General features: G+C 56.8%; 1 protein-coding gene and 1 long non-coding RNA gene across 4 annotated transcripts in view; one reads left to right on the top strand and one right to left on the bottom strand.

Annotated features, from left to right (window-relative positions):
* Positions 1–2,495: 2,495 nt before the first annotated feature.
* On the top strand, positions 2,496–9,169 carry LOC109282047 (uncharacterized). Its single transcript, XR_002088924.2, has 3 exons — positions 2,496–4,780; positions 6,017–6,333; positions 6,607–9,169. It is a non-coding gene; the product is annotated as an uncharacterized LOC109282047 (long non-coding RNA).
* TINAGL1 (tubulointerstitial nephritis antigen like 1) overlaps positions 9,170–24,178 on the bottom strand; it is a 32,102-nt gene continuing 17,093 nt past the window's right edge. For 2 of the 3 annotated variants that reach the window (XM_014601183.3, XM_006274814.4), the window contains exons 11-12: positions 20,667–20,712; positions 17,782–20,122 (exon numbers count right to left, since the gene is read on the bottom strand). In XM_014601183.3, the coding sequence (XP_014456669.1) occupies positions 19,979–20,122; positions 20,667–20,712 (190 nt within the window). In that variant the 3' untranslated portion in view covers positions 17,782–19,978. Of the gene's footprint in view, positions 9,491–17,781; positions 20,123–20,666; positions 20,713–24,178 lie in introns of those variants that run through there. The other variant, XM_059729592.1, reaches the window with a different exon arrangement.

Genomic DNA, 24,178 nt, shown 5'->3' on the forward strand with positions numbered 1-24,178 from the left:
TGCCGCTGGAGGCCTGGGGAGCAGAGGCAGGACTAGGAGCTGTAGCTGTGAGTTGCCCCTGGAGGGCTGGTGAGCCAGGGCAGGCCTATGGGCGGGAGTGTGAGAGATCCTGGGATACTGGAGGACTTCATCTGGGGAGTGGCCCCACAGAGCTGGCATAGTGTTGCTCAGAGATAATCCTCCTCTGAAGTGGCATAACTTTGAGTCGCCTAACGAGTGCTTAAAACCACTTCAAGGTGTTAATGTGCAGACCATCCAGGGATGAAGAGCTCCAGGAGCTGCCCAAAATTACCATGTAATGAGGCCCTTCTGTTGGCCAGGACCTAGTCAAGCATGTGGTCGTGGTGCCCCCTTTGCGGCGGGCACCTGCATGTGACCCCCCAGCTCTCCATAAGCACCTGCATCCCGGGCAGCTGCTCTCACTGTCAGTGATTCTCAACCATTGCCACCCTGGGATGCCTTGGGATCCTTTCAAGGATGGCCTGCAGTGTTATTGCTGTTAGGGCTCCCCGCACGATTCACAAGATAAACCCAGTGATTGCAAAGCAGCCCAGTGTTAAAACCATTCTGCCCTGCTTCAGGCTTTCTGAGTCCTTTGCAACAGAAGAGCTGCTCTGTTTTTTTCTGTAGTCAAAAAAATGCACGAACACTAAAAACTGGCATTTTCTGAAGGTGCCCTTGCGTCTAACGAGGGGGACCTTGCGTCTAAAATGGTTGAGAACCCCTGGGATATGGTGACCTGAGGTCTACTGGTGGTCCTTACCAGCACAGCAGAGGCTGGGGATGGAGGGGATGGTCTGCTACAGGTAAGATCCATGTGAGAGAGTCCCTTTAAAGGGGAAACACCCCACTGGTGTTCAAGGGAAGGATGTCGAATCTGCTGTGGCTTGAAGGAAATGCTCTTAACTTTCTTTTAAGATTGGGGAAAGAGGGAGGTGGCACCTGGCACTCCCTTTATCATTCACCTCTCTCTAGAAGAGCCGGGCTCGCTCTCTGTTCCTCTAGGACTGTTCATTGTTCCCACGTTGCTCTTTTTTGATCCAGGCTGTGGTTTGTACTCATGGGGCATAGCTATGAAGCTGACTCATGTTGGATGGAGCAGACAGTGCTGGAAAATCCCTCGGAGAACTGACAGGTTTGGTCTTCGTAGTTTCAGAGCTTCATAGTTGTTAGGGGCTGGAAGGGACCTTACAGGTCATCGGGTCCAGCCCCTTCAGTCTAGGCTGCCTTGGGACCCACATGACAGTGCTCGTGAAGTGTCCCTGTCCCCTTTTTTCTATCGGGGCTGCCCTATGTTTGCCAGTGGCCTGTAGGACCGTGACCTCCAGCGCAGAATCCACAGGCGAGCTGCACACCCTGCGTCCGGGGTAAGGGCGTGACAAGACTTGATGCATCCCCAAAATAACTGGCAGCCAGCGTCCATCCCCTGCGAGTAGATTCCAGTTCCCGTGATGGCAAGAAATTTCCTCGGCCTTGCCATCAAACCGGGCAGAGGCCTCATTTCACACCAGAAGGCCAGGCTCCTTTTCTCCCGTATGCCCCTGTGATCCCAGCAGTTTTTCCTTCCCAAGTGCAGGGAGGCCTGATGACCTGCAAGGTCCCTTCCAGCCCCAAACAGCTATGAAACTACGAAACCACTGGCTTGGCAGGGACCAAGCAGGAAGCAGCTGAGCTCTGCTCTGGTGTGAGAAGGCTCCATGCAGTTCCAGTGCAGCCGAAAGAATAAAAAGGAGGTTTCCCCACTTACACCACATGCACATTTGGCCCCAAGCCCATTTTCTCTTGGGTGCAGCAAATAGCTCCCACCCCCTCCACCCCCTTTGACTGTGACTAAGCCCGGTCGCTCTGATACACACCCGATGTAGGGTATGTGATGTGTCCACAGACCACGGCGGATTTCTGCTCTGTCTTAGCATTTGTGTTCAGCTTAACCAGGCTGCGTGGATGAGCTGTGCTTTTCCTTGGGTCCGGGCTGGCTGCCAGCCACAGTGCTGGGGAGAAGGGAGCCGCTCTGCTGATCTCTCATGTCAGGTAGGACGCTATCGCTGGGCGCAGGGCTTTGATGCAATCTGTTGCAATTAATTTCATGCCCAAATTCCATCTCCGGCGTGGGCTGAATGGCCTATTTATCCGGTGGGGGGAGGATGTGTGCTCTGTGCCTGCAGAACTGTATCCTAGCCGGTGATCAAATATTCAGGTGACATCTGTAGGACGTTGCACAATGAAGGTATTTAAGCTTCATGCAACTTTAAATTAAACCCTGTCTAATAGCTTTTCTAATGGGTTTATCCTGCCCAAAATAGCTGCGCTTGGTTAGGAAAACAGCAGGGCTTTGCAACACGATCTTTGGCTCGTCAGCGAGGTAAATGGCCTAGCACGTGTCTGACGCTCAGCTTCGTGAGGCCTAATGCTCCTCTTCGGCCCTGAGCCAGCCACACCATCCAGCTCCTGCTCTGCTTTTGGTCTTTTGGGCCCCAACTGGAAGCTGATGAAAACAAGGGGAGGTTTTTCATTGGTTTAGCGGGCGTTGGTTTAGCTGCTTATTGGTTCTGGACCTGCGCTGGCCTGAGGCCTGGGAGAGTTAATGTGGACACGGGCACCGTAGCAAATGCATAGTACATGGCACCAACATTGTACGGTGGATGCACACAACTGCTTCCAAGCACCTGGGCTCTGATGGCGGTTGTCTTGTCTGCTATGCTGTGGGACCTGCTAAGACCTCATTGTTATGTCCCACCTGCCATCTCCCCAGCCTGCCCCTGTGGCCCCCTGGCAGGCTGTCACAGGGCTGGGACATTGGAAGCTGCCTGCTGGCTGAGACACAGAGAAGGACTTGATCTGAGGTGCCAGGTGCTCACCTTGCTTCCAGCACCAGAAGGTGCAACTTCTACCAGGTCCCTGGCCCTGGGATTGGGTCCCGAGGAGCCATACCCCACTGCTATGCAGGGGCCTGGTGCTCACCCAGTGCTGTGGCCAGAGTCCAGTGCTGACTGTTGTGTTTTTGCTTGCTGCTGGCATCCTATGCATCTGCTCCTGCCTAAAATGTCCCATGGTGTGGCTCTAGCTGCTGCGCTCCACCCCAGATGTAGCTGCATCTTAGTGGTAACGCTTCTCTACCTCCCTGATGGAGAGGCTGCTGGTGGCTTTCACTTATTGGGGTCCTGGAGCGCCTCTGGCTGGGTGCTGAATGCCTGAACTCAATGAGAGACCCAGATCCCCATGGCACAGTCAGGATCAGGCCTGTAACATGCCCTGAGAGGGGTAGAGAAGGGCAAACTACCTCTTGTAACATGGGCTGGCTTAAAGGCATCTGGAAGGGTGTGGAGCTAAGGCCTCTTCCTGTGGTCTTCAACAGAGACAGGGTCAAGTCCCGGAGCCTTTCCCCAAAATGTTTGTCCCGTCTGTGCTCTTCTTGAGACCTGCAGCCACATCTGAGCTCTTGCAAGCTGGCAGTGGGAATGGACTTGTCTCCAAGCACCGCGGACCCAGTGGGACAGGGATGAAGGAGGTATCTGTTTAAATCCGTGGCACTTTGGCTTGGCAGAGACATGGCTGCTCTTTGGGGCCTGGAGGCTGAAACGAAGCAGACACGGCTGCCCCTGCGGCAACAGGAGGATGCTTTTAACCCTCTCCTGTGGATAGCCCATCTGAAGCCCTCCCAGAAGGGAGCGGTGCCATTTTAGCTCAGCCGTTAAGCGCAGCAGCCGCGACAGCTGTAACGAGGCCATCCCTCCCCACCCTCATTAACCCGGCTGCTTTATTCCACATCCAGCTCAAGTTGAGACATAAAATCTGCCAGTCTCGATTCCTATTCCCTACTCTGAGAGAGAGAGAGAGGGTTACACTGGCTGGCAGCTTCTATGCCGGGGTCGGGAGGAGTTGATCCTCAGCTGATGTAAGTGACCCCTGGACTGGGAGAGATAATGGGATATATATATATTTTTAATTGGACAAGGTAACATTTTATGAGACACTTTGTCTTGCAGGGGTGCTATGGGGTCTCATAAAGCAGAGTGCGTGGGCTGAGTGTATTCATTGAATGCCGTGTCTCTAGCAGGGGACTGGGAACCGCTAAATGGGTCCATTTCTACAGTGCTGCCTAGGGTCCTACTCCAGACACTGCATTTGGATGAAAAGCCATAAGCCAAATGCACGATGCTATCTTTGCAGTCTCTCTGTATAAGGGGGTTGGTATGATGATTGACAGGGGTCTTGATACGTAGCAGTTGTTAGCATGCAGCAGGCCCACTCCACCCCCGTTATACCATCTTCTCTTCATGTTCTAGCTCCACGATGCTTCCAGCTCCTATTACTCATGGCTGTAACAGGCCTACAGAGAGTTAACACGTGACTAATATAAAGGTTATCTCCATACGAAGCGCCATGGTAGTCTCCAGAGAGCTCACGGCTGTGACGCAAGGCCAGAACTCTTGGTTTCCATCCCGTGCATCACACATGATTTCCCTGGGGTTCGGAGCCCTAGGAGGCGGCTGGTGACTCAGGCCTCCTTTTTTGCAGGCTCTTTGTCTTCCAGGTTTAGTTTAATCAAAATAATCCTTTTTCTCCCGGCACCAGGAAATTGGCTGTGTCTGAGGCCTCTCCCTGCAGGGACCTTGGTTGGCAGCACGACCAGAATGGAGCATGTCTGCATTGCTGTCTGACTCGGATGACTTTCCCCAGTGAACACCAGCCACGAGAGCACATTTTTGTCGCCTTTTCTTGTACAGCAAGTTGGACTTGCTCTGGGTTGATGTCCTTGTCCCACAGAACATATCCCAAGGTAAGCCTAGGAGGCAAGACTTATAAGTTAAGGTGAAAGAACTAGGGTTACGTAGTCTGGAGTCCTTCCCAAAGGGTGAGATTTGATGACAGTCTTCAAATACCTGAAGGATCATGACAAAGAAGATGAAGATGGGCCTTTCTCTGTGGCCATAGGGGATGGGACTAGAAGCAGTGGCCCCAAATTGCAGCAGAGGAAATTGAGGTTGGAGAGGAGGATCTTTCTGGCTATGGGGGGTGGTCAGGCATTGGAACAGGCTGCCTAGCAAGGTCATGGGATCTCCATCCCTGGAAATTTTCAAAGGCAGGTTGGACACTGGGCTGGGATGACTTAGTCAGGGATGATCCTGCTTTGAGCCTCGACTAGATGACCTCATGCCTGGACTAGATGACCTCGTGAGGTCCCTTCCAGTCCTACTTTCTGATGATCCTAAGGTGCCCACCACCTTGTTCTGATGGTGTTCTCCGGGTAATCTCTCCAGCCACTGCATTTGCTGGTGGAGCCAGATACAAGACTTTTAGGCAGAGCACAGCTGGGGAAGACCGTCAAGCTACCCGGGAGAGGTGAAGCAGGAGTTTCCAGCTCCTCTGTGTGACACAAGCTCTTCCTGCCTCTCTGCATGTTCAGAATTGCCTCTTTCTCTCTACTGGAGCCTTGGGTGGAGTGAAGCAAGTGCCAAGCAGACCCTGCTCCGTACATGTTCCACTGCAAATAATCCGGGAAGGACCATCTTCCCCAGAAACCTTCCCAGAGATGTTTTCTTTGGCTTCCCCTCGCAGCTCAGCATTCCTGGCTGGATCGCCTGCTTGCTTTGGCCAAAGACAATCCATTGCAAGCTTTAAATAGCTCTGTCCAAAGTACTGAATGCAGGTCATGAATGCCCTGGGATTATCCCCATCCCTTGGCTATTCAATCATGTTTCTCCCTATCCCCTTTAAAGTGGACACTTCTCAGATGTCCTGGAGAGTAGCAGCCGGTCCTCCTTGCAGTCCCACTGTCACTGCATTGGATAGCACGCTGGCAGAATCAGTGTCCGGGCTCTGGGCAGTGGTGTTTGCCTTTCCCCTTCCTCCCCAGAGGTTCAGATATTTACAGACCTTTTGTGCCATCACAGTGGCTTCTGGTTTCCATTAGCTTTTGCAAAGTTTTCCCAGCACTGACTGGAAAAGGCTGTGGAGATCTGGTGCCCCTGGGAGTCTGTTGCTAAATGGGACTTGTCTGTCTCTTGTGCCTTAGGGGCTGTGGCTGGATTTGAAGCATCTCCGTGTTGAGCGAGAGGTTTCTACAGCCAGCCAGGAGAGGACCCCTTGTGTGCACACCATCTGGGGAGGAGACGGCTCCAGTTATGCTGGTTTCCCAGCAAACACATTAAGAAGGACCCCAATGGAGGCAACAAGCTGGGCTGATGGCATCAGTGCACACAAAGGCCACTAGCCAGCCCTGATTCCTGCACCAAGATAAAATGTCCAGGGCTTGTGGAGCTGCCCACCGAGCCCCATGGAATGAGTGTCCTTCATGTGCTTAACCCATGGACAGTTCAGCTCGGAGATCAGGTGAGGGGATGTACTCACATGGGATCTTCTCAGGCTCTCCTGGTTAAGCCGAGCAGCCAAAAGCTGCTGCCAATTGAGCAGCCCCTGTGCGAGGTTTAAACCTCCAGCTGCAGGCAGAGGGTGAGTGATGCCACAACCAGCCCATGCGGTGGCAGGTAAGAGTCTGGAAAAAACTTTTTTTTCCTTCATTCTGCTTTCCCAAAACAACTTATGTGTTTTATTTGGGGGAAGGGTACATGAGTAATTATGGTAGTTTTATTGGTTTATTTGCAGAGAGAGCATGGGAAGCAGCTGCCGATTGGAAGTGGAGCCCCTTTTATTGGACAAGCTGGCCAGCGGAGACATCTCCAGGGCCACGTGATGTTGCTCCTGACCTCTAACCGGGGAGCGAAACACGGTGGGATTGGAAAGGCGCTGCCTCAGGAGGTGTCTCCGCTACACATTTTTGCTCGGCTGCCTGCAACAGGGAGGGACACGTCCCCGCGGGCGCCGATAGCTCAGCTATCACCTCGGTGCGGGTGCAGGCAATGAAGCCAGGCAGGTTGCAAAAGCAGATCCCGCTTAGCCAGCAGAGCCGCAGTGGTGGTGGCCAAGTGCTCTGCTAGATGGAGGCCTGGAGTGGCCGGCCCCCCTGAAGGGAGCAAGCCAAGGGGAAAGCAAGTCTCCATGGAAAACTCCAGCGCTGGCAGCTTCCACCTGCTCCCCAGCCTGCTAAGCATCCTGTTTGCCTCGGTAATTGCACCAGCCCCCAGCTTGGCTCCAATTCTCCTTAAAGCAGCAGGGGAACAAGGCCAAATTCGGTCTCGTCTTGGTTTTTCGCGGCACTAATGGTGTCAAACACCATTGAAGCTGTCTGCCTCGCCGCCTGCTCTCCGGCAGGGCTGAGTTTGCTGCTGTTGGGAAACAGCAATCGCTGACTGGAGACCTCGCTCTTCCAAGCAGCCGGCTGCTGAGTTTCCCCTTTTTGTTGCAGCCACGCTGGGGTTTCTGGGCCCGGGCTATGAACCAAGCCCTATGAAGAGTCATGCCTGGGACGGCTTTCTGTAAAGCTCCCACCAGCTGTGTCTCTCAAGGATGTGATTGAGCAGAGCTGGACCCATCTTCTTGGCACTCCCAGCTGGTGTGCCTGAATCAGGGGATCTGCATGGATAACAAGTGAATACATTATTTAAATGAGCAGTGGAAGGAAGGTGCTGAGAGCAGCAGCACGTCTAACTGCCTCTGTTCATTGCAGGTGGCATGAACCAGCCAGGCAGCATCTCCCTAATCTGTTCTTGACATTTCCAGTGCCTTTCTGAAAGGCTCTGCCCTTTATCTCCTGGCGGTGCGAAGGAGAGGGCTTGCCAGGGCTCCTGGCTGGAGGAGTTGGGAGAGTTGCATGGAAGGGACCCTATTGCCCGAATGTGCTGGGCGCTGGCACTGGGACAATTCAGCCCCTTGAAAGTGTCTGTGGGTAGAAGCTGCAGCTTCTGGGCACCCAAAGCAACTGGCTTGTATCCTGCACGTTCCAGCTTGTGTGCATCTGATCGCTGCTCCGTTGTGCCTGGGATTTTCCTCCTTCCTGCTGTTGGTGAGGGTCTGAGCCAACTCCCACAAGTGGCACAAACTGGCAGAGAGCTCCCTTGCTTTGCCCTGTGCTGAGGATTGTCCCCTGGGAGTACAGATGCCCACTTGAATGCCCATGGCCTCCCTCCATCTGCTTCCTGCCTTGCCCTGGCGCTAGGTGCTCAGTATGTTTCAAACCAGACCAGGTGTGTCTGTGGTGGTCATAGCCTCACTGTCCCACCTGCCAGGTTTCAGGGACAGCTGCCAGCCTAATGCTTCAGGGTGGAGGATGGGCACTGTTTGCAGTGCTGTATGGCCAGGTGTGCTGGGGGAGATCCCAGACCTAGGACACCAGGAGGTTGTCAGCCCTCACCCCAAGTCTACTGCTGCTGAACTGGAACTTCCCAAATCAGACCAGGCTTTGCAGCAGCCCGCATGACATGTTTGCACTGGATTCGTCAGCCTTTCCCCGGGTGTTTCAGGAAAGAAAAGCTGGGGGCAGGGAGGGACTCGAAGCACGTGTTTCTACACCAGTGTAGCTTACTTGATTCCAGCGTGGCATTACCTTTGGAAAAGTCAGGAGTACAGCTACGTATGTGCCATGTGTCTGCAGCTTATCCCAGGGTAACTGCTTTGGCTGGAAGCAAATGTGCTCTCAGCCACCTGGGGCAAGGTGCCCGAATAGCCGGGTGTCTGTCTACTCCAAATTTTACCCTGGTGTAGGACACTGGTGTGTCCTGCCCTTTGTTATACTAGTCCTGAACTATTTCTCCAGATGAGCTAGTCGTGTGTCTGCCCATTGCTAACTGGGTGAAAGAGCTTGGACTTGGACGGCATTTCCCACTTCTCCCTATTTGTACCCAGCCTGGTGTAGGCTGGAAAGCCAGCTTGCCCTTCCCAAGCCCCGTGCCAGGATCATAAAGTGCCGTCTGGAGCTGAGGCTGCTGCCCTCCTCAGACCTCCATGGCACTCACCAGTGATAGCTACCTTTGTGGGCTAAGACTGAGCGCAGGAAGTATCTGAAGTCCCAGACTAAAGAATCTGGCATGGAGGGTGCTTGCCTGTAGTTTTCTGGGGGTATCCAAATCCCAAGACCTTCAGGCTTGGGCCTGCATGTAGGGATCCTGCTAATGGATTTGGGAGTATCTGAAGCCCCAGATAGGGGGGAGCGGCTGGGACAGAGGATGCTCACCGGTTGTTGAGCCATACCTGGTGTTTAGAGCAATTGAGTTCTGCCTGCTTAGTCGATATGGTTTTTGGAATGATTAAGTTCTGCTCAGTTTGGAACTGATTTGACCTGGAAGATTAAATATATTTATTAAAAAAACCCAGAACAACTGCCTTTTTATTCTTGGTCACCCCATCTCCTGGCCTCTGCCTCCCTGTTTGTGCTGGGCTGTTGCTCATCCCCATCCATCGTTTGAGACCTCTGTGCTTTAGTAGCCACATTCAGCTTGCTGGAAAAAAGTCCCAGAGTCAACATCAGCTTCCTCGACTCCGAAACACAGCGGGTGAGGGCAGCATCCAAGGCTGGGGCATGGCAATGGCGGTGTTTTGTTCAGGTCTGTACCACGATGCTCTTCTGCCAGCAGAAAGGCAGGGGGTGGGATTACTGTGGGGGGAAAAGACCACAGCTGAAGCGATTGCATCTCCATAGCTCCCAGCTGTGAGGTCTAGACTGCTGGCACCCAGGCGGGCGCTGGGACGCCTGAAGAGACCAGCCCAAGGCCATTAAGCAATAGCATCACCCCTGGGTGCGCGGCACCTCTTCCTACCGGCTGCGGATACCTGTGGTAGTAGCCGGTGTTGCTCCCTTTGCTCAGAGCAGTCTGGAGCACGTTGGCTGAGCCCTGCCCTCTACCCCCTGGGGAGGGGGCATCTCCTGGTCCTCCTTGTAGATAGAAACTGAGGCACAGGGCAGGAGCCAAGGGTGGAGGATGGCAGCAAGTCAGCAGCAGGACAGATGGGAGAATCCAGCACCTGCTGCTGTTCAGGGTGGTGGTTCATAGCTGGGTGGGGAGGGCGTGCTGCCGTGCCCAGCCTGAGCATGCACTGGTCCATGGGTGCCCCACACCTTCCTGGAGGCTCTTGGGGCCAGAGGCTGTGGTGCAGCCAGCCCACGGCTCTTCACGTTAGCGGGGACCATTGCCCTCTGCCGGGCAGGGGCCCTGCTGACACGGGCTGCAGGCATGGGGGCTCCTAGGAAGGGCCTGCGGGATCCCCTCCCTCCCTGTGTCTGTAGCCCTATATCCTGTCCTGGGGCTGGAGGCGGTGATTATCCCAGTGCAGTAGCTGCTGTCTGGGACCTCTCTTCCCAGATGCAATAAGCCCACGGACTCTTACCATGGCTGGCATAGAGCAAGCTGCCCCCGCCTGCTCCCTGCAGCCCGGCTTCACCACATGAACAAGCAAGATGCCCCTTCCTGCTGATAAACCTTGGTCCTGCCCTGCCAAGCTGCAGCTGTAGCTGTCCTGGCTCCTTCAGTCCAGACTAATCCTGAACTGGGAGTGCCCTCCCTGCTGAGCTAGGTGGTGGGAACTGGGGTCTGAGTGCCATCCCACCCATGCACCTCGCCTCTCCCCAGCCAGGAAGGGATCATTGCCAGGCCCTGGCAGGGTCACTGCTGGATGGTCCCACATTGCTCTCCATCTCCTTCGTGGCTGGTGGAAGTACTGGCCACGGGGATCCCAACAGCGTCCCCTGAATGCAAGTGTCCAGTCCCTGCCCAAGGGCTTATGCACCCCCCCATGCCACCTAAACAGCAAAGGAGGCTGGCAGGGGCTAGACCAGAGATGTGTGTGTATGTCAAGGGGTTCTAGCTCTCTAGAGAGTTTCTCCCTTGAATTCTCCATTGCGTCTCTGCAGCACCATGGGAGCATCCCTGCCGTCTCAGCCTGGTGCAGTTAGCCCTGATCCGCAGGCAGGGATCCCAAGGGAGCGCTGGTGCCTGTCGGTGCAGCCGGGCACAGAGGACACATGCATCTGGGCTGTGAGGGGATGGCCGCAGCGCTGCTCGCTGGCTGCAGGTGATGGGGCTAATGAGCCCCACACTGTCACTCCTGCACATGGGCCCTGGCCCTTCCCCTGCCGCCCCGTCCCAGTGCTGCAGCTGAGAGGCATTTTCTAGGCTGCTGGATCTCCAGGCCAGGCACCAGGAGCTGCTGATTTCGGGGGGGGGGGGTGTCCTTCATAATTGGCAGGGTGCTGGGAGTCTTAAACAGCGTGGAAATACCTCTTCTCAGGTAAGTGGGGGCTGGTATGGGTGGGGGTGGGGTTGGGGGGACAGCAGGGATGATGGGGACTCGGGACACCTGGCTTCATGTCCTGGCTCAGCCACAGATGCCTTGAAGGGGTGGTGGCACTTTATCACTAAGTGCCTCAGTTTCCCCAGCTGTACAATGGGGAGAAGAAGCTCTGCTTGCAATGCAAATCCCAGCTGCTGCTACTTCAGCAGTGCCCAGACAGCTCCCAGGTGCTAGGTGTTGTACAGACAGGACAGACTGGGCACAGCCATCCCCTTAGGGCTGGTAGCAAAGGTGGGTTGGTCAGGTCCTTCTTCCCAAGCCTGGACAGACAGCATTAACAGATGGGACAAGTGACACGTGAGTGGGAAGGGGGTCATTAGAGCAGCAATTGCAGGGCAGTGGAGGCTTGGGGAAGGGACAAGGAAGTCTCCAGAGGCAGGGATAGGACCCAGGCATCCGGACTCTTCTCCCTTGGCTCTGCTCAGTCCCGGCTCTGGGCCTGGCGCCTTCCCCGTAGCCGGAGCCTGCACCAAGGGCTGGAAGGAGGGACTGGCAACCCCAGCCTGGGTGCCCCACTGCTCCGGACAGGCCCAGCCCAGGTGAGTCAGGACCAAACCCCAGGGAGCCTGGCTGGTGCAAGGGGCTGCAGGGCTCCCTCTGCACCAGGCCACAAGCCATCTGCGGGCCTGGGGCACCACCTGGCGGGCAGAGCAGGGATCGCGCACCGAGAGCAGCCTGCCTGCACAGGGGTGCCCTGCGTGGGGGGGTCCCTTTCCCTGAGCTCCTCTGGGGAAGCAGTGGGGATGGGGGGTCAGGAAACATCTTAATTGCAGTTCTTCCCCTCCAGCCTGACCTCCCGTGTGCCGCTTTCATCTCAGAGACCCCCTGCCGCTGCCATCCAGGAGTCCCACAGAGCAAACCTCACCCAGACGGCTCTTGGCCAGGTGAGGAAATTGAGGCAGGCATGCAGAGCTGGCTCATTCATAGTTTCATAGCTGTTAGGGTCGGAAGGGACCTATTAGATCATCGAGTCCGACCCCCTGCCCTGGGCAGGAATGAGTGCTGGGGTTAGATGACCCCAGCCCAGTGTCTGTCCAACCTCCTTTTAAACAGCTCCAAGGAAGGGGACAGCACCACCTCCCTTGGAAGTGTAGTCCATATTTTGGCAACCCTTGCTGTAAATAACTTTTTCCTGATGTCCAATCTGAATTTGCTGTTTTCCAGCTTGTGGTCATTATTTCTAGTTACCCTGATGGTCACCCTGGTAAACACTGTATCCCCTATTTCCTGCTCTCCTCCCCCCCCAATGAGTTTGTAAGCGCCCACAGAATACCTCTCCGCCTCCTCTTGCAGAGGCTGAAGAGGTTCAGGTCTCCCAATCGGTCCACATAAAGTTTTTTTTTCTGTAGGCTTTTAACCAGACGAGTGGCCCTCCTCTGAACCCTCTCCAGGCCATCCGCATCCCTCCTGAAGTGCGGTGCCCAAAACTGGACACAGTACTCCAGCTGCAGCCTCACCAACGCAGCATAGAGGGGAAGTATCACCTCCTTGCACCTGTTCATGATGCACTTACTTACGCAAGAAAGGGTGTGGGTAGCTTTACTTACTACCTCATCACACAGGTGACTCATGTTCATTTTGGAGTCAACTACATCCCAAGATCCCTGTCTGTAGTTGTGGGGCTTAGAGCGGTGCTTAGAGCAGTGCTTAGAGCGGTGCCTCCCAGGCTGTAGGAGTGTTGAAGATCCTTCCTCCCCAGGTGCAACACATGGCACGTATCCTTGTTAACCTGCATCCTGCTCTGTTCGGCCCATTTCCCCAGCCTCTCCAAATCAGCCTGGATTCGCTCCCTGCCGTCTAGTTTGTGTTAATTTTTTACTGCTTTTATATTGTGTGATTACCGTTTTAGGCCTACATATGTAAGTTAGCATAAGTCATGGCTAGTACCCTTCTTGTAATGTCAAGCCTCCATCTTGTGTCCCCTGAAGTTGCAACCCATGACTCACACCTACCCCTCCTGTGTAACTTGGTTCCTGGATGAATGGGGATGAATGCGGGTGCTTGAGAGACAATGGCAGCAGGTCTAAAACTAGCTCCCTCTGAATGACCGAACCATCAACACCAATACCTGGACCAACGACCCAGCCCTTGGAACCACCCTCAGCATTCAAGACACAAAAGATGAGGCAACCCACCATTGTGCCACGGCTGCACCTGCGTAGTATGAATACCTGGAGCCCTCTGGACCAAGACTGACCTTGCCTGGATTGCCGACTCGCACAGACCTAGTAGAAACCAACCCATAAACCACCACTTTCCGGGTGCGTCCCATAAGCCAATTTTCTACCCGCCGGACTGTATAATAATCTACATTGCAACTGTTCAGTGTATTTATAAGAATTGGGTGTGACGCTGTGTCAAAGGCCTTTTTAAAATCTAAGTAAATAACATCTACCTCTATTCCTTCATCTGAGCATTTTGTGACCTGGTTGTAAAATGCAGCCAGGTTAGTCCGGCAGGATCTGCCTGCTATGAACCCATGCTGATTGCCCCTTAGCATCATTTTACCCGCTGGTCCCCCACAAGTGTGATCCTTAACAATTTTCTTAAAGGTCTTGCCAAGGATAGTTATCCGGTTCCTCCTTCCCCTCCTTCTTGAAAATAGGGACTGCATTGGCCCTTTTCCAGTCCTCCAGACCTGTCCTGAGCACCACATGTGCTCAAACAGTTGTACCAGAGGCTCCACTACAACTCCAGCCAATTCCCTAAGGACCCAAGGATGAAGATCATCAGGACCTGTTGACTTAAATACATTCAACCCCTCCAGGTGCCCCTTTACTAGGTCAGCACAAACAGTTGGTGGGTTGGTATCTATACTGGGCTTACCTAAGGTCCCAACGGGATGTGTATTTGTATTCGTGTCCAGGAACACGGATGCAAAGAAATCATTTATTAGCTCTGCTTTGGCCATCCTATCCGTTACCAGTTGCTCTAGTTCATCCTGAAGGGGCCCGAAGTTACCCTGCACCTTCGTTTTGCTTCCTATATACTTGAAGAATGACTTCTTGTTATCCTTAACTTTTGCTGCCAGCCTAAGCTCCATTTCCACGCTGGCTTTCCTCACTGCTTCCCTGCAAGCTCGAGCCAAGCAGGTATACTCCTCCTTGGTGGCAGCCTCCTGCTTCCACAGCCTGCAGGCAGCTTTTTTTCTCTCCAGGCTCTCCTGGATTTCCCTGCTGCACCCAGAGGGTTTCTTTGCTTTTTTTGCCCCCTTTTATGTCTCCTGGGATGGTCCTTTTCTGTGCCTGCAGGATTAGTCCCTTGAGAAACGCACAGCCTTCCTGGACTCCCATCTCTCCAAGGCTTTTTACAGTCAAGGCTTTTGCCTGAGCTCCATAGGGGAGCCCACTTCACCCACATGACCTGGGTCCCACCATGGGGGGGCAGGGGGTGCTCCAGAGCCTGAATTCCCCCCTGAGCCCTAGAGCTGCCCCCCAGAGACCAGCTGCCTATGCCCTGCTCCACCCAGCTGCTCTCCGAAGGGGCCAACAGCCCCTGCATCCCACCCTAGCTCTGCAACTTGGCTGGTATTGCCAGTCTTGGCTGCTTTGAAAGGCAAGGACCAGGCTCCAGCAGGGAGGCTGAACCCCAAGTGACACGAGCGGCATGGGTGCCAAGGTGAGGTACACTAGGCCCACGGAGATCTGGGCAAGCCTAGCCTAGCCCAGCAACATCTGCGCCAGTCCCCCAGCAGTCAGGGGTGAGCAGTGGCATCCCCCATGCCTGGAGCACACAGAAACCCAGAGGCTGCTGCTGCTGGTGTCACCAACCACCCTACCCATGGGAGAGCAGGTACCCCAGGGCATGCAGTGTGCAGGTACCCAGTGGTGCCCTCCTGCTACAAAAAGCCAACACCCCTTGGCCAGTTTATAGATGGCCACCAGATCCCCTCTCAGCCTTCTTTTGTGGAGGCTGAACAGGTTCAGGTCCCGTAGCCTCTCCTCGTAGGGCCTGCTCTGCTGACCCCTGATCATGCGGGTGGCCCTTCTCTGGACCCTCTCAATGCTGTCCACATCCCTCCTGAAGTGCAGTGCCCAGAACTGGACGCAGTACTCCAGCTGCGGCCTGACCAGTGCCGTGTAGAGGGGGAGGATCACCTCCTTGGACCTGCTCGTGATGCATCTGTGGATGCACAACAAGGTGCGGTTGACCTTCTTGACCACATCCCCACACTGTCGGCCCATGTTCATTTTGGCATCAATAATGATTCCAAGATCCTTTTCTGCCTCTGCACTGATGAGAAGGGAGTTCTCCAGCCTGTAGGTCTGCTGCTGGTTCTTCCTCCCTAGGTGCAGCACCTTGCACTTGTCAGTATTGAATCCCATCCTGTTCTCATCCAGCCACCCCTGTAACCTGTCCCGATCTAGTTGTAGCCTGTCCCTCCCTTCTAGCATGCCCACTTCTCCCCACATCTTCTATCGTGCCCACTTCTCCCCTCATCTCTTCACACACAAAGGCCCATGCACCCAGGTGACGCATGCAGAAGACTTGATGCATGCATGTGTGTGCAAACATGCTCAGGCAGAGCCCAGGCCCATGCACACGTCCACGGCATGTGTGCACAGAAGGGCAGGGGGCACACAGGCAGCACGCGAAGGCATACAAACACACGTGTGGGCAGCCAGGGTCAAGGCAGGGGAGATGCTGCGGCTACACCGGCGTGCCTGGCTGCATGTTCCTGGCGTGTGCGCCCGACACAAGGGTTTTTCAGGGGTCACGGTGTCCTGGCAAAACAGGAAGCGAGACAATAGCAGGCCCCATGCTGCAGGGTCGGCCAGCGCGTTCCTCCCAGGTGCTGACCTAGGCTTGGGGAGAGGGGTGGGATGACGGCAGCCTATCATAGTGGAGCACACACAGCTGCACACACCAGCCCCACCCCCTACCCCCGGCACACCCATCCCCATCCCTATTCCCCCTGTGTCCCTGACACGTGCCCCTACCACAATCACATGCACCCAGAGATGCACCCCCGACAAAGCCCAGCCATGCCCCCAACCCGCCCTGACAAAAACCTCACACACAGCAATAGGACATGCACATGCACATGCATGCACGTGTGTATGCACGCACATGTGCACACAAACACATACACACACGCACGCGCGCACACACACACACGCAAGCACCACAGAGCAATACGACCCAGACACAGCCCCCGCAACATCCCCCCCCCAACAAAAACCCCATACCTCACTATGACCCAGACACGCCCCGACCCACTCCTGACAGCCCCCCCAACAAAACAGCCCCACAACAATATGACCCAGACAACCCCCCACCACAGCAGCCCCCCAACAAAAGTGCCACATAGTAATATGATCCAGACATACCCCTAATACCCCCACAACAAAAACCTCATGCTGCAATATGGCCCAGACACCCAACACAGCCCATACATGCCTCCACCACACCCCACCCGACAACCCCCCCCCCCCCCCCATACCACAATATGACCCAGACATGGCCCTGGTGTATCCCCAACACCCCCCCCCCGACAAACTCCCCCACACAACAGTATAACCCAGACTTCCCCCCCTTAAATAGCACCCCCCCCAAAAGCGCCACTGATCTACAGCAGACATGCCCCTAATGCACCGCCTGCCCCAACAAAACCCTTATGCTTTTAGCTGGGGCCACTAGGCCTGCTGCTACCCCTTACACATGGGCTCTTTGCCTGCAGGACCACAGCCAAGGGGTGAGGGCTCGAGCTGCTGCGCAATACCGTGGAATGGATTTGGGGACCGCCCCCCCCCCCCCCCCCCAGCCCTGTCTTATTTGGGCAGGCTAGATGGAGGGGGTGGTGTCCCATGCATCTGGGGGCTGGTGTGCTATGGATGGCTCTTTTATGCTGGGGAGCTCAGTCCACTCTCAGCTCTTCAGGCTGTGCCCTGGCATCGAGGCACAGTCCCTGGGCAGTGCAGGGAAGCTGTAGCAAGGGCACAGGAGGGCACAACCCCCCTCCACCACCTCAGCCATGCTCCCCACACACCCATAGAGAAGCCGTGGGGGTGCAGAGAGCACTTTCCCAGGCCAGTTCTTCCCCACCTGTGCCCCACTTCCAGCCACTGGAGAACAGGCCACTAATGAGGTGGAAAGCTGGCAGCTCTCAGGGGCTGCCAGCCGGGGCACGGACAGGGTGCCAACATGCAAAGCATTCCCTGTGTCAGGGCCAGGGAAATTTATGGCTGCACAGAACAATGGGGCCAGGAACTGGGGCAGAGGGGAGCAGAAGGCGGCCCACGAAGCAGGAGGCAGCAAGGGAAACGCTAGCTCCCATGCAAGGGAGATGAGCAGGGCGGTAGCCGGCCTGGGGTCAGGGATAGCAGGCAGTTCCCTCCTGGCCAGGGCAGAAAACCCACTTCTCTCTGCAGGTCCCGAGAACAGCCATGAGCAAAACCATGTGGGTGACATGCTCTACCCAAAGGCAAGCCAGAAATGAGCCCTGAGACAGTCACCGTCATACCCTTGGCCTCAAACCACCTGAGTCCATCCAAAGCAGACTTCAAGGGGAAGGTCTAGCATCTGGCAGATGCTGTATAGAGGGCTGATGGCAAGCAGGCTGCAGCAGTGGGAAAGGAGACCACAGAGGCGCTCCGGGACGAGGCTTCCTTCCATTTATTTACAAATAATAAAAAGCACAATAAATACAAAAGAACCTTAAAATACAAGCCCTCTGAATAGGCAGGTAGGTAGGTAGCTTGCTCTCTCCATTCCTCTTTGCCTACAGACTGACTCAAAGCCTGGCTAGCGCAACTTTTCTCAGCCAGGCACGTCCCACCTGGAGCAGGACAGGTCTCTTGCCGCCCCCCACGCTGCCTGGGAGCACCGGAAAGCTGCGAGCACAACAGAGCATTGCAAAGGGTAATAGAGACTAGGATGCGCCGGCAACCCGAAGACATCACTGGGGAGAAGGCTCAGCCACTGGCTTCAACAGGAGGCTGACATCCTGAATTGAGGCCCCGGGGCAAGACTATTTTCTGCCCAGGAGCATTAGCACCATCCAGGCAAGGCCAAGCCTGCTGACTCCTTGGTTATCCTGGCAAGCGGAGGGCTGGGGAGTGTGGGACCACTAGAGGAGCACGCTGATGCCATGCTACTGTCTCTGTGCAAAGGTGCATGGGTAGCATGCACACCTTTGCACAAGGAGTGTTTGCATGTGCTTGGCTGATGCATTATTTCAAGGGCTCCTGAGGCCTGTGAGTTAATGGCTGGCTTTGGCAGAGATGCCAGCACCTCTTCTTGAGCATGGTGATGGTGGGAAGCCTGGGGGTTGCAGGGGCAGCACCTGGAGGCCACAGGACAGTGGGGAGATGGGCCTGAAAAACTTCTTGGAAGAGACTGGGAAACCTGAATGGGAACATCCCACTAGTTGCCCCTTAAATGCCACAGGCATCGTGCCCTGCCTCTGCAACACCCAGCCCTGCCATGGGGGGAACCCATTGCTGTGCCCTGCCTGCACTCCGGAGAGCTGCCTGATGACAGCTTGTTGCCCCGTGGCCCTGGGAGGAGAGCAGCCCATGCCCAGGTCTGTCCTTGCCCCCAGTGCCCAGTACCCAGACACCCCTTGCTCTCCGTCAGAGCGGTGCCCGGCTCCACGTGACCCCGGGTGCTGGAGTCAGCAGTTCTAGCTGCGCCCCCAGCCCTGCCGCTCCCATCATGTGGAAGGCAGGGCTGGTTCGCTGATCCCTCTGCCGCTTTGACTTGAATGGAGGAGGCCGAATGTTTAGACTGAGGCCGTGAAGCTGACCAAGCCAGCCGCGGCATTAGGCTAAAGCATTTGAACAGCGTAAGGCTCCCAACAATGCCCTGTTTAGCCAGGCTGGGATTAGACCGTTAAGACCCTGGTGTCATGAACAAAGCTGGGTGCTGGGGTTAAAAGAGAAAGCCAGGCTGGGATGCGCTTTCCTGCTCTCAACACATATCATCTCCGGGCCAGTGCACAGCGGCTTCGGTGTCAGCAAAACCCCCCCAGGCCCCGGGAGCAAAGGAGACCAGCGTGGGATGAGATACAGGGCTGGGGGCTCTGAAGGGGCACAGGGCAGGATCGGGGGGTGCTAGCACCCCACAGGGTCTGGAGTGGGCTGTGGAAGGCCCCAGAATGGGCTCATGGGGTTGCAGGGGTAGAGGCAGAGCTGCTCCCCGGAGGCTCCCGACAGGCTGTGCCACCCGCTCTCAGGGGCAAGGAGCCCATCTCGGTGTCACTAACCACCGCAGGGGGAGCAGTGTCTGCCCACTGGGAGGCAAAGGGGTTAGCTCCAGGCTTGGCTCCAAAGGGTGGGGACTCAAGGGCCACCTAATGCTCAGAGGTGCCTCTGGGAAGAGCCCAGCAACGGGGGGCATGGCAGAGGTGGGGTGAGGGGCAGCCCAGGTAGGAGCTTTGTGCCCACAAGGAGCTGGGGGTGGGCAGGGACACAAGCACCTGTGGGATAGACATGAGCCCAAGCCTCACGGATGCGGTCCATAGCAGATGGTTGGGGGGTCCCCTCCTGTCTCCCTCGGGGACCTAGGTAGAGGCTGCCCCCAGTACAAGGGAGGCCTGTGCTATGAAGCCATTTTCCTTAGGGGCAACTCCATGAGCCTTAATGGACCTTCCAAAACCTTTGCAGACCCAAGGCCTCGGGGATCGGCCAAGACCTCCTACAGCCTGCCCTGGTGCCAAGGGGTGCCGGGGAGTGGCTGGGTCTCACACCCGTCTCCTCTCGGGTCCCTGGGAGAAGCCAGAGCCTGCTGCGGGTGCCGGGTGCCAGGGCCAGATCACAGTGTGGAGAGCACCGGGGCGGCGGGTGGAGGGGCCTCACTTGCGGTGGTGCATGTCCTCCATGCTGACCCGGCCCCACACGCCCACCACGAAGGTCTCGATCTCGCACTCGTTGCTGCCCCGCGTGATGCGGAAGTAGCCGTCCTCTCCCCAGTCCTTGCCCCAGGAGTTGGCAGCGATCTGCCAGGAAGGAGGAAAAGATAGTCAGCCGTGGATGCCCCAGGGCAGAGCCCTCTCTATGATGCTCATTCTTCCCCCCACTCATGGCACCCACTTTAGGGTCAGTGCCACACAGACCCGCTGGCGCCTGACCTTGACACTGAGCCTTGTGGCATCTAGCCCACTAAGGCACGTGCGTGTCCATCCTCATACATCAGCCCTCCCTCGACTGATGGCAAGGGCAAGGCCACATGCCCAGGGCAAGTGCCTCCTCAAGTGACCAGGGTCTGCGAAGCCTTGCAACATTATGAAAATACCCCCTAGTACATGGGGAGAGCCTCAAGCACCTGGCCACTGCCGTGTCCCTCCTGGCCACCCTGGGCTCCTGCAGTCTGGCTCGCTTTGCATTTCCAATGCCTGAGGGCACATCAATGCCAATGGCTCAGCTATGCCTGCTACCACTGCCCAGCCCCTGCAGCCAGCCCCAGCAGAGGGGAGGCATTTACAAGGGCATCTCTGCCCAGGATCATGGGCACCTGTATTAAGGAAAAGGAGCTGCGCTCACCCAGTACTTCCGGCTGTGCCCATCAGGCGTCCGCTCTTCTCCCCACCTACAGTGGGAAGGAAAGGAGCAGGTCATTAGGCAGCTGGCAGAGATGCTCCCCTCTCCCCTCCCTGCTGACTGACCATGGACCTTTCCTCCTTGCAGGCAATGGGGTTGAAGCACGGCCCCGCCGGCCTCCAACAGCCCTTGCCAGGTCAGCTCACGATGCAAAGGCAACGGCCCATGTGCCCCCTTGTCTCCAAGACAGCCCAGCCGGGTGGCTCCAGGGGCCGGATCCTGCCTGGGCATGTAATCCTGGAGCCACCAGAATGATGCCTGGGGCCCAGGCTGCTGTTCCACGGCTGGAAGCTGCTGTCAGCGCCTCTCCTGCCAGCCGACACAGATAGGGCAAGTGGAAAAAAGTCCTGCACTCCTTGTTTGTCTTTTTCTTGGCTTCGGGCTCTTCCTGCCATGAGAGGAGATGTGACCCCTCCAGGAGTGTTTGGAATGGATAACCAAGGCAGCCCTCCGGTTCGTCTCCCTTCAGGAGGCCAGGAAGGAGCTGCAGCGGCTCCTCGGTGCCAGGGGTTGTTTAGCGGCATTGCTTAGAGGAAGGGCGATCCTTCAGGCCATGGGCCTCCCAAGGGGCCCAGCTCGAGCTTGCAGCTGGTTGCAAAAATGCAGCCAGGTATATTTAGCCCTGGGGCTGGGCAAGTCCAGGGTTGGGGTGGAGAGGGCCGGGAATGGAGCATGGACGTACTACACAGACAGCCCTGCTCAAGCCCCTGGCCCCTGACCCAGAGCCCACCAGAGCTGAGTACGTCACACTCAGGGCATCGGTGGCCAAAGCCCTTGTTTGCTCTGGAGCCCCTTTGCGCCACGGCTGGAAGGCTGGGGCAGGACAAGCCCATGGGTACGGCCAGCTGGGGCTTGGCATGAGGTACCTGAACATGCCTAGAAACATCAGAGAGGAAGAGACCTCCTAGGCCAGTTGACACCAACCTTTTGAACTGGCGTGCCACAAATTAGCCCCCCCTCCCTGAACTCCAGTTCCCTTTTGCTGCCTGATCTGCTGCTCTGCTTTCTGCTCCCTGCCCTGTCTGCCACCATGCTGCCTGGTCCCCTTCCCGGTCAGCCGCATGCCACCCACAGAGGCTGCCCATGCCCCTGGTGGCACAGCAAGACCACCCCTGTCCTAGGCCACCGAGTCCAGTATCCTGCATTCGAAACCCCCCGATCATCACTTCCAGACTTTGCTCACAAGGCAGGAACACAGAAATCCCCAGCGCCCCATGGCACGATGCCACAAACCAAAGCAAGGGAGCCGAGGGCACTGCCACCATAGGGTTGGAGCTGGCCACACCACAGAGGAGGACAGAGCTCTCACGCTCTGTGCCAGCCTAAGGGGACCCATTCCTCCCTGACCCCCAATCTGGGAGAAGAACCAGGCCCTCCAGTCCTCCAAGTACCTGCAGGAGCATGGTCAAACCTCCCAGCCTCAGGCCCCGAGACTTCGGAGGACAATGGACAATGCCCCAGAAGCCCGTCGCCTTTGTGGGGGGGACAGCGGGATTCCTCCCTGCCCCCCCCAGGCAAGCCCCGACGCCTGGGCCTGCCACACACCGCACACAGACCTCAGGCAGGCAACATCCTGCTTCCAAGAACCAAGCCTGGACAGCCCAGATGGGAGGAAAAAGCCAGTGGCACTTTTTTGCAAAAACACTGCTCAGGTGCCCCCCACCCACAGCACCCAGCAAGGCGGCCAAGTCAGCGTGGGGGGAGCGGGGCCACGCAGGTCACGGCATGCTGGGGCAGTGTCCGGGGGGGAGGCGGAGGGCCGTGCATCTGACAGCACGCAGGGCCTGGAGCCAGGACTCGGATGCTGTTCTTGGCGCTACCTGCCGAGCTGGCTCAGACCCTCCCAGGAACAGGACATTCCAGGCTCCTCGGGCTTTGTCCGGTCTTGTTTCCCAGCATCGGCCCCAGAGGAGATGCCTTCGCAGGGAAGAGGTGGCCCCGCTTTCCGGCCCTGGGAAGGTGGCCTCTGCTACACTGCCCGAGGGACCCTGGGCAAGGGATTTGCACCCAGACCCACGCTCCTGTGGACTGCAGTGCGGTCTGGCTCTCTCCGGGTTCCCTGCAACACCCCTCACTCTGCCCGGTTTGTTCAGGGTTAAGTTTTAGGGGCCAGGCAGGGACCATCTCTCATTGAACACATGGACAGGTCCTGCACCAGCACCCTGGGCTCAGCAGGGGTGGGTTTAACCACTGCTGCAATGCAAAGTCCCCCTGGATCCCCTGCCTTCCCCATGAGAACAGCTGCCCCCTGCTTTGCTGCTCTCTGGACAGGGTGGGACTGAGCGGGGACGCCGGGATACTGTGACTCAGAACAGAAACAGCGCAAGGCGGGGACCTGCACCCCCTCCCAGACCTCTGCCCAAGGAAGGGAGCGCCCTTCCGCTGCAGCAGGAAAGCTCGTCTTCTCCAGCACACTCCTTCCCAGGGCCGTGCCTGGCTCCACACAGCCCAGAGCTTGGCATGGGGGGCTGCAGGAGGAGCCAGGTTGGGGCAGGGACTGTGCAGCTAGAGAAGGGCCACCAGAATGATGCCTGGAGGGGCAGGAGGGGACTTTGTGCCCAGAGCCCACAGGACAAGGACCCCTTCCCCAGGAAGGCAGCATGCCAACACAGGAGGGACTCCTCTCCTCTCCATCCCACACTGAGCAGTGCCCAGCCCCTTACCCTGGGCCCAGTTGAGAGGCTGAGGCACAGAAGAGCAGGGGCTGCGGGGTGGGATTGAGGGGCATTGGCAGGGTAGCAGTGGGAGCCCCAAGGAGATAGAGGGAGGGGATATGGATGAGGGAAGAGAGGAGCTGGCAGAGCTCCCAGCCAACCTAGCTGAGGGCACGTCGGGGCAGGCAGGCACCGTCTCACAGCCTGTGCCACGCTGTTGGCCACTTCCTTCCACGAGAACTTCGCCCGCCCTGAGGTTTCCTTAGAGCAGAGGAAACCGATCTGAATTTCCCCTCCCTTGGCTTCCATCAAAGGCCATTCGAACCAGCTCTGCAGGGGGCTGGACCCAACCTGGCCTGTAGGAAGCACTGGGCAAGTCTGGGGCACTGGGAGGTTGGCAAAGACTCAAGTGCTGGCCTGTGAAGTCTGGGCAGGCTGGGAGTGGTCTTCCCTTGGAGACTACTCTGCCTTCGGGCCAAAAAAAGAGCCTGGTCCTCATCCCCATCTCTGATCCCAGAGGGGAGCAGGCCGGTCCAGCTGCAATTGTGCCCCAGCCCCTGCCTTTCTTGTGCAGCCCCACGAAGCACTTCCATTTCTCACCCCGCAGTCAGTGCCAGCCTGGCCATGCACAGCTGCACCAACACCCATGAGGCAGGCAAGCCCAGCACCCTCACTCCCTGCCTGGGTTCCCTGGACCTGCACAAATCGCAGCGCCCGCCGTGATGCCACAGACAGCTCAAATCACACAGACTGCCACAAGCCCCAGCTTATGCACAAACACACCCCGACACACACCCTCCG

The sequence above is a fragment of the Alligator mississippiensis genome, chromosome 6 (genome assembly GCF_030867095.1).
Source record: "Alligator mississippiensis isolate rAllMis1 chromosome 6, rAllMis1, whole genome shotgun sequence".
Lineage (NCBI taxonomy): Eukaryota > Metazoa > Chordata > Crocodylia > Alligatoridae > Alligator > Alligator mississippiensis.